The sequence below is a fragment of the Alternaria hordeiaustralica genome, assembly GCF_023758085.1.
Source record: "Alternaria hordeiaustralica strain BMP 2776 chromosome Unknown scaffold_10, whole genome shotgun sequence".
Taxonomy (NCBI): Eukaryota; Fungi; Ascomycota; class Dothideomycetes; order Pleosporales; family Pleosporaceae; genus Alternaria; species Alternaria hordeiaustralica.
Genome location: NW_026056782.1, coordinates 935,436 through 945,180, shown reverse-complemented (window position 1 = coordinate 945,180; position 9,745 = coordinate 935,436). Strand labels below are relative to the sequence as shown.

The following is a 9,745-nucleotide window of genomic DNA, read 5'->3' as shown; positions in this document are numbered from 1 at the left end:
CCTCACTTCCACCCCTATTCTACCTTCCCTTCTCCCTCCCCTTCCCCTACCTCACCATCATCACCCGGCACCCAAATCCCCACCCCCTTCTTATCCACCCTCATCCCCTCCGTCCCCTGCACCTTCAACGTCTTATTAAAGTACCGATCCGTAACCTTCAGATTCGGCATAATCCAATCCCCCTCTACATTCGACAGCAAATTATACCTGACCGTCTGCCGACTCATAGGCAGAAGATGCAACGTCCGTAGTTTAGGTCCGCTGAAGCCAAAGTCCTCGCTGGCTTCCATGGCGAGCTCGAATGTGAGGAAGTGCATGGTGGGGTTCTCGAGGACGTAGTCGAGGTGGATGAGTGAGGGGGTCGTGGGGGAGAGGTGGTGGGAGGCGAGGACGCGGGGTTCTGAGGAGGGGATTTGGATGCGCGGGATGGGGAGGGAGGATGTTACTGGGGAGGCGGTGGGGTCGGACGTTCGCTTCCATGTTATGTTGAGAGTGGTGTCGAGGGCGGTGGAACGTCGTTCCTCGAGGTTGTTCTTCTGGATATCCAGGCTGAAGCCCCATTCGCTGAGGACCTGGGGTTCCATGGGGGTTTCTGCAATGGTGAATTCTTTGGTGACGTCGCATGTTGCGCCACCGTGGATGCTGTGGACTTGGACGGCTAGGTCGCTGACGATGAGCTGTTCGTCGGCGAAGGATGCGACTTTGGCGCGTAGGCCCCATTTCTGTGCTATGCCGAATGCATCGGGCGATTCGGGATTGACGTTGCTTTCGGCTTCTTGGAGCTCGAAGTAGCTGGGCCATGGATCGGGGTGCACACGCGCCATGAGGTCGTAGCTCGCTTCGAAGGGTGCGTTGAAAACGAGATCGGCGACCATGATCTTGGAGATCGGTATGTCGCGGTCGCTGAGGAGGTGGTATAGCACCTTGACTTCCAAGGCGTAGTCTGCTGGATCTGCGGGTGCAGTGAAGCGGATTCTCTCTGTTGTCCTCGCACCTTGGGCCAGTTTCCCTACTACATGGCCCGGAAGGTCTACGTCTGTTGAACCGTCGAGTGCTGGCGGGACTTCCTTCATGGGCGACTCTGCCGGGCGCTCGACCCACGTGTAGCTTAAAGTGTCTTTGGAGCGGCCCAATAATCGCACCTCAAGGACAGCTTCAGTGTCCTCTTCTTCTTGGTTCAGAATCTCTATTGCCAGCGTCACCGACTCGTCTGTGTAGTACTGGTTGCGAACGTCCGGTAGGTTGATTTCCATCTTTGGCGGTTTGGGTAGTATGTGCACCGACATACCAGATCCATGCTTCAACGATCTTGATTTGATCTTGGTATCTGACTTGATCCACCAAACAGGATGAGTTGGGGTCTCTGGGTCTGTGTCTGAGCAAACGAGATCAAACTTTTCCGTGCTGACGCCGAAGACGCACGCGACGACATCGACATCCCCAGACTCGCGCAGAATGAGTGGGAGACTGTACACTTTAGTCTGTCCCGGGTGGAGCGTGAGATCAGCTGTTCCGGCCCAGCGTGGCTTTCCGGTAGCGGAGTGAGTCTCTTCTAATGTACAGGTGTACATGATTGAGGTACTTCCGGAGGGTTCGTCGGCGTTGTGATTTAAGCGGACTTCAGCCAAACCACCATTGAACTGGTACTGGAGAAAAGCCAACGTGATTGGGGCGGAGCCTGGTCGAGCATTGGAGCTGATAGCGAGTTGTGCATGAAGGGGTTCGCCAACATTACCTTCGGCTTCGGCAAAGGCGAAGGACGTCGACACTGCAAGGTCAGCCTTTGAATTTTGGAAACGAGTTTCGCACTTACAGCAGGATATGTGATCTTTAGCATTTAGACTCACGCTCACCTTCTCGGCAGTCGCATCCGAGAAGACGTCCAAACATGTCATCAGGTCGTACTTGTATTTTGTCTTGCCAGGGATCGCTGGTGGCTGTTAGTGAGGCTTCATGTGAAAGACGAATAACACTGACTTTGACTATACAGCTCCCACTCCGTTGCAACATACGATTCTCGGCTCTGTACTCGCAGTGCGCACTCATGCAGAGTCCATACTACCTCCGAAGCTAAGCTCCACCATCCTTCTTTCCGCCATGCCATCGTTTCCCAGAGTGATCGTAGTACTTTGTAAGCATCGTCAAATCTTTTCACGTGTAGCAATGTTCGAGCCACCTCAAGTTGCAACTGATCTACTTTTCGGTGTTGTCCCCGAGCTTTAAACTCAGCTATCGCTGCATTAAGCTTGGATGAGATGTCTTTCCAGTGCTCGAATCCGTTGCCGATACCAGGTACAGGATACTCTTCGTGAGGTTGCGGAACGAGGTAGTGATCGTATATCTGATTCCGAGCCGAGACTTTGGCGGCAGGAGACATACCTGGTGGTGTTCGGTCTTCCTCTGGCATCTCTCTGGCAAGAATGTAGCGCCTCTTCGCGTGATCACTGGCAATCTTGTGCCAATATCCGGCATGATGTAACAGTTCCCATGGTGGTAGTCTTTCTCCTACCGGGAACTGTTTCTCGGGCTGAGAATATAGCGAGTTAGGGATGTCTGGCAAGGGATCTGTGTCCGGGACAGGATCTCGAATCTTGAAGACTGGCAATTCTGTTCGTCGTACAGTCTCAGCCATCACTTGGGCCCATGTGGATTCCCAAGCCTGCCAACCATAGTTGTTAGTACCCTTGCCCCGGCGATCGAGCACGTCTTGTAATCTCCACTTGTATCGTAACCAAGACTGGACCGCGGAAGTAGGGAAATTGTTCCATAGTTGACATCGAATGTGTCGTAGTGCGATGATATCTGCTAGCAATCGTATCTCGTCCCATCTTGGGGACCAGCTTGCCGTTGTTTCAAACAGGCCCTCGGCACCAAACAATGCCTCCAGAGCAGCCCCGTAGTGTCGCTGTGCAGCGTCCATCTCCTGGCGAAACTCGGCGAGAATGCCCAGCTTGAAGTCATAGCGAACACCCCACCCAGGATACGACAGCGTTTGGGAGGTGCCACGCGTTGGTGGAGCTGTCGGAGGAGGGATTGTGCCTCGTCCTTTCTTCCTCCGCGCATGTTTCGTGAGGTCGCGGTAATACTCGACACAGATAGGTTGTAGTATGGCCAGGATAGAAGTGACGAATGCCTGCAGCTCGACCTTGGATGTTCTTGGAGGCAGAAAGAAGAGTGAATTCTTTGGATCTAAGCCTGTAGCCCGCCGTATCGTCGCCAGTCGCTCTTCGATGTCTGGTGCCTCGATTATGGTCTTGTCACTCAGCAATACCACAACGTATCTTGTTCGGTAGTCTGACTTTTGTATCTGGCTCTTGATCTTGTTGATGTCCGTCTTCAGCTGATTATCGTGCAAGCTGTTCGTAATGGGGTCTGTGGTGAAGTTGAAGAAGGAGACGAATACGGAAGGAACGTAGTACTGGTGCTTGGCGACCCAGGCAGGAGCGATGACGCCGTCGGGGAAGGAGGGCGACGCTGGAGAGAGGGGAGATATGGGCGAATGCAGGACCCAGGACGTTGCGGCTGCGATGGTGGGACTGCCTGGAGGGGTTGTCTCGGAGTTTGAGGGCGCATCTGCCTTTTTCGGGGGCAGTTGGAAGTTCTAGCAAACATCAGCCCATGGCTCCTTCCCGTGGCATAATCGCAGGCGCATGTACCCTTCCTACACTCCGTATTCTGAAGCCATGCGTAATGCCTCGGCGACTAAAGTCGCGCCCATTCCAGGGCGCGCTTGTGCCATCTGCACTCAGAAACTCTTGGAGTAGTTCATTTGCCCGGTCGCCTTCTGCAGGCGGTAGATCTGAGCTGATAGTTGTGACAGCGCGCCCAGGAAGCACATGCTGAACCGATGGAGGGGGATCGGCCTCTTTGCTGGTCGCTAGGCCTGAAAGGACAATAAACGGTAGGTTGTGCGCAGTGAAGTCTGATGGGTATGCCTCCATTATAACTCCATGCCCGAGTCGCGTGGTTTCCAGCTTGTATCTCACAAGCGTGGTGTCGACGTGGTGCTGCTTTTCGGAGTTGGGGAGAGCGGAAGTGCTGCGGAGTGGATTTGCTCGTCGCACGAGAATCGCAAGGCCAGACGTGGGCTTCCTAGGTGCTGTATCGAATTGGCGATATCAAGCGTGTTTGTGGCAGCATGGAGATAGTGTACAGATTGTTCGCGGCTTCGTCATCGATGGTCGCGGGTCGACACATGGGCGCGGGAAGCTAGCTGAACCCTTGCCATGCACGTTCTCTATGCCGCCCGATCCCTCCACACTTTCTCTCCGACACTCTACAGCTATACTTTTGCAATCCAGCTTCGCCGCTACGCGTATCCACACCTCCAAATACCTTTGACAGCGCAACAAGTCGTTGTACTAGCTGAACGCGCTCGTATCGATACTCCGCATCTTCACCACCTTACGCTCGCGCTGGCCAGAGGCCCTGACGCCATGGCGGGCCAACAGCAGCAGATTATGGATACCATTTTCAGCATGAAGAGGAAGATGCTGCGAAAAGACGACTGTAAGCTCATTCCTACCTCGACACAGACCTAGCTAACACTGCGCAGCCGACACAGAAGACTCCGAAACACCCTTAAACAGCAACAAGCAGGATCTGAGGCGCAAGGTCCATTATGCGCGCGCCAGCGACCCAGACTTCCTTTCTGACCCGCGACCCTACAAGAAGGTGCGTTTTGGCTTGTGCGACTCGGGTGTCGACTGAAGACTGACGCCTCCAGCGCATTGAGCACGCCGGCTACCACAGGTCCATCCTACAGCGCAACCCTCCACGATACGATGCGGACGGTGATGTCGTCGAAGTCGAAGAAGACTACGAAGACGAGGAAGATGTGGAGGCTGTCGAGGAGAATCCTTACGGCAACATACAGCTCGAGAGCCTTCTTGCGCCGCTCACCTCCGCCGCCGATCTACCCAACCATCCTGCCCTGAGCGTAGCATACTCCTCTCGACATCTCACAGACCTCGCGAGCGAAGCTGGAGCCCTCTCGCGGAAAGAGCAGGTCACGAACGCGCGGGCGAAGACTCTATTCGTGAAACTGCAGGGCGACTCCACGTTTGCGCCAGCTGCCCTGGCTGCTATGAGCAGGGCACCGTTCCAGGAGCCATGGGCTAGCAGCGCAAATGGGCGCGCGGGCGAAGGAGAGCAGCAACACCACGATGCGGAAATGCGCGAAACCATAGAAAGTCCCCATGACGTAGACATGGAGGATGCAGGCCAGCCAAATGGCACTAGTCGACAGACCGAGACCAACGGCGACACGAGTTCAGAGAGGGTCAATGGCGCACATTCTGTGACCAACGGAACGCACGCAGGAGATGCAGAGCAGGCGCAAGAGAATGGAGAAGGAACGCCCGAAGACGCGTCCGATACCGCGTCGCAACAGACGCATAGGATGACGACACGCAGACGAGCACAGGCGCACGCAGCCTCGACTCCCTCCCCACCTCATTCACCCTCGAGCGGTGTCGGCGCAATACATCCTCTCTTCATACATCCGTCGGATTCGTTGCCAGACCGCGACTTTGGTCTTCCGCCGAACGAAGCCGAGGAGACGCGCATGCTCCTCATGGCCTACGTACAAAAACAGGAGGAGGTCGCACGGATAACATCCGACTTGTATCAAGGCCTGCTACAAGCCGACCGCATGAGGCAGGATGTATTCAAGTGGTCAAAAGCGGAAGCCCATGTAGGAGAGATGAGCGATGGCGAGGACTGGTATGACCCCGAGGAGTGGGAGTTGGATGGTGAACTCGCAAAGGGTCGAGATGAAGAGGAGGACGATACAGCCGTGGCTGGCAAGAAGAGCACAAGGCAACGGCGGAAGCCGGACAAGGATGATCGATAGACTCGACCGCTGAAGCGGCAGGCCCCACGGACGCACCCTGAGTATTATCGTTGCGCGGATCCATAAGACACGAATTCATGCTACGTTCTGGTTAGGACAGAATTTACACGAGTTGGGTTGCTCTTGCCTCAGTGAGCGGACCACGTGCTTTCGCGTCAACATCGTGCTTTCCATCCGCCGACGAAACTTCCTCTACTTCACAACCGCCACTCGCCATGGAGTACGTTCTGCGTTGCAATGAGCTCAAGTGTCGATCGCAGCTGCATGAACGCGCCGTGGTTACTACGTGCAGGTTCGTCCATGTCACCTGCCTCTGACGCTTTTCGCTGACCATCGCACAAGTCACGTCTTTTGCAGCAATTGCGCAGATGTCACCGGGCTGTCGAGGTCTACAAATGCGCATCGAACGTGCCCAGCATGCAACTCATCGCTACACAACCCCGACGATGTGGTCGTCGCAGGTCTCAATCCATCAGAAGACTACAAGACGTCGGTACTTAGCGGCCTGAGTCCAACGATCATCATGGAGTGTGCCAGCCGCGGCTTGGCGTTCCATAGCTATCAGACGTCGCAGGAGATTATCTATCAAGAGCACCTCGCGAAAGGCTTGACTGGCAAGTACGATACGCTCAGTCAGCAGATGGATCAGCTCGTGCACGATGCGAATTCGCAGATCAAGGCATTGCAAGACAAGATGCAGGGTTCGCGATATCCTCTTCCTCCGAATGCTCCGATACTAACCGTCCCGCAGCCATGCAAGCCGAACAGGAGGATCTCGAGGACAAAAACCATCAACTTCAGAAAGCCTTCAAAGAGAAGACGAAAGCGCATGCGCAGACCCAAGCGCACTACCAGCAATTGAAAAGCAAGGTCATGGCAACGGAGGTAGCTCATGCTGCTGGTGATGAGGCGGCGTACACGATCCAGACTGCTCGTGGAGACCGGTTCATCGACCGCCTTCCTGGCACGCGGACCGGAACGGCCAACTACAGTCAGATGAACATGTCGCAGCAGGCCGGTGGTGGTAGACCACACAACAGAGACTTTAGTAGGAGTTCTGGGAGCAGTGGACGGCAGCAGCAGGGTGGTGTGCATCTTGGGCCTCCTTTCGATCCGCAGCTGCAGAGACGGGGATTGGGTGTGAGGAACAATACTGGTCGTGAGTTGTTCTTCTTTGAACATAGAGTATCGCAAGCTAACGCAGTGGAGATACAGCTCCCGTTGGGACGCCTTCGCAAGCTCACAGAAGTCAGCTTCCAGTCCTCGGTGGCTCACGCCAGCCCCCTCCATATTTGAGTCAGGATGCGCATTCCTCGTACCAAAACTCGCCGATGACCAGGCAGCCTCTTGCCAGTGGTGCACGTGGTCTGGGTAACTTTATGCTAGGCAAGTCGTCAAGGAGGACTGGTGGCACCGCCAATACTGGTCCGCTAGGAAGATGAAGTGAGCAGTGTGTGTCTGGTGTTGCTGCGACGGGGCATAGGAACTGAGCATGGCGGAGGAACGGGCGGCCCCTGTTAGACATGTACGATGGGATGCATGCAAATACATTCGGTCTGCTGTGCCATCACGTCATGCAATTACCATCTCGCTGGTAGACATATCAAATCAAAAGTGCTGGACTGATGCTTTTGAACCAGTGCTCGATATTTGTGCTTCTTGATGATTCGCACCTCCGTCACAATGTCGGGCAAACCGACTTACTTTCGGCCATACCCTTCGCCAACTTCTTTGCACAAGTGACGCTAGGCACTCAGTCAGGTCCTCGATTTCTTAGTTTGGCATTACTTCCCCATTCACGCGTAGTGGCTTTTACTTGATCGACGTAGTGTCAGGCCTACTGCGAGTTCCCCAGGCCCCCAGGTTCCTATACAGGAAAAAATCTCAGGTCTGCAGACTACATTACAACACAAACTTGCAAAGTAGGTGAGCTAAAGTTAACGTAGGCTCTAGGGTGTTCGACTTTTTCCTGGGTTAGCGTGCTCCTTAAAAGGTTTGTTTGGGCCTTCACTCTTAATCTTAAGTACTCATGCGCTTTGTGTGATATTATAAGGTTTAGGGATGATCACGTAGTTACCAGTCTTTCGCAGAAGTCTCTCGACCGAGCTAAAAGCTCATCAGGAAAGTTGTCTGATACAGTTATTAGGCTAAATATCTTCGAAATCAAAGGTGAGATATTCAATGAGTGTTGATCACGGGCCTTCGGTGCTCATTGTATCCACTACCACTACGTACTGTTGTTGGAGGTGGAGCCGAATGCATTCTTCCGATACCGAATTGAATAAGCGTTGGCCTTAGGGTGCTTGTTGCAACTCCATGCCAAGGCTATTGACAGTAATGATGGAACATACAGCTAACGCGCATCGCACGGGCATATATGGAACGATAGAATGAAGAGTTGCCAGACGATCGATCGCGATGACCTACATCACGACGGTAAGAGCCGGTGGGAAGAAAGAGATATATAAGTAGACATCCATTGTACAAGAAAAGAGAAGACATCCGCATCAAAGAGCACTTTCAACACTCTCTGCCACACCGTCATCCAACCTCAAGACCTTACTTCCTATACCCATCATGAAGACTCCACGGTTGACTCTCATTCCCCTCTTGGGCCTCTTCACCACCTCCACCTACGTCGACTTCATCATAGGAAAATACGCCGGCTCCGAACTCGGCGGCACCTTCTCAACTTCAGGCCAACTGCACATCATCGGGACGTAGAACAGCGCAGGTAACCTTCTAGCCTACCCTCCCCGACCCCCCAGCGATCTAACACTTACCCCCAGGCATCGAAGGCCAAGAAAACGGCTTCGGAACCAACGACTTCTGTTTCGCCGGCACCTCCACCGGCACCGGCAGATTTAACGACTAGAAAAACAACGATTTCTGCGACTTGGAAATTCCCGGTTGTCCCTCTACCATGCGCATTATCAGGTCTGCAGGCAGTTTTACTGGCGACTGCGGAGCGGCGACGAATGACGCGGATAGTGACCATTCGGTCGACTATGGGGTGCTGATTGATACCGTCTCGTATCCGAATGCGGCGGTCGGTAATTGCTATTATGGAAGCGCGCAGCTGAAGAAGGACTGTACGAGTACGGGGAGTATGACGTATCAGGCGGCTGTTGTTTGTCTGACGGGGGTTTGTGGAGGGCCGCTGGAGAGTGACTTTGAGCCTGGGGCTTGAGAGGGTGGGCGAGGCCGTGTTGGCTTGGAGAGGAGAGGTGAGCTGGGCGGTAGCTCATGATGGTGGCTCGTTGCGACGAATCCTGGACCCTGTTCACTTTTGTTTGTAGTCAGCTTGCCCTGGCAATTGATGGAATGACAGGAGAAACGACGATGTGGACAACTGCCTGACGACGACATTGACCTTAATAGGTAATGTAGGGTAGAAGTAATAACTACCCGGCGACGACATAGATCTTAATATGTGACATCGGGTAGATACGGCGATTATGTGGCTGCCACGCCCACCTTAAAGTCTCGGATCGCAAAAGTGCGTTTGCGTACGAGATGGTTGTGTATTGCGGGAGTCGTGAGCGACTCGTGCCGCTGGAAGTAGAGGTTCAGCTGTATTCTGTCTCTTCGAGGGATGAAACTCCCGTCGTCCAGATTGAATAACTATAGTCGACATACTGTAGCGCTCTCAACAGTGTGGAGAGGATACGCCACTGCCTACCAATCGCTAGAGTCACAATATGTGACCCAAGTCTCAGGTGTTGCACGCCTGCGGCCGCGTATCATCGAAGAGTCCGGAATCTTGCTCCATTGTTGAGGAGAGAAGGGCGCTGTAGCTTGTCTCGAAAGACATCTGGAAGAAGAAATGCTATAAACTAAGGAGACCATAGATATAGTAGCAATGCCTAAACTCCCGAGATAGTCACCGGA

General features: G+C 53.9%; 3 protein-coding genes across 3 annotated transcripts; 2 read left to right on the top strand and 1 right to left on the bottom strand.

The window, feature by feature from the left end:
• Window positions 1-14: 14 nt before the first annotated feature.
• Window positions 15-3,941, bottom strand: J4E84_005891 (uncharacterized protein; the record flags this gene model as incomplete). The annotated part of the gene is made up of 4 exons (XM_049388483.1): window positions 15-1,768; window positions 1,814-1,930; window positions 1,978-3,601; window positions 3,657-3,941. 4 exons carry the CDS (start codon window positions 3,939-3,941, stop codon window positions 15-17), a joined length of 3,780 nt encoding a protein of 1,259 aa, XP_049244028.1.
• A 495-nt stretch (window positions 3,942-4,436) lies between these two features.
• Window positions 4,437-5,854, top strand: J4E84_005890 (uncharacterized protein; the record flags this gene model as incomplete). The annotated part of the gene is made up of 3 exons (XM_049388482.1): window positions 4,437-4,509; window positions 4,556-4,674; window positions 4,727-5,854. The coding sequence occupies 3 exons, from the start codon at window positions 4,437-4,439 to the stop codon at window positions 5,852-5,854; spliced, it is 1,320 nt and encodes a 439-aa protein (XP_049244027.1).
• A 523-nt stretch (window positions 5,855-6,377) lies between these two features.
• J4E84_005889 (uncharacterized protein) lies at window positions 6,378-7,150 on the top strand (the record flags this gene model as incomplete). The annotated part of the gene is made up of 2 exons (XM_049388481.1): window positions 6,378-6,555; window positions 6,606-7,150. The coding sequence occupies 2 exons, from the start codon at window positions 6,378-6,380 to the stop codon at window positions 7,148-7,150; spliced, it is 723 nt and encodes a 240-aa protein (XP_049244026.1).
• Between the last annotated feature and the right edge of the window lie 2,595 nt (window positions 7,151-9,745).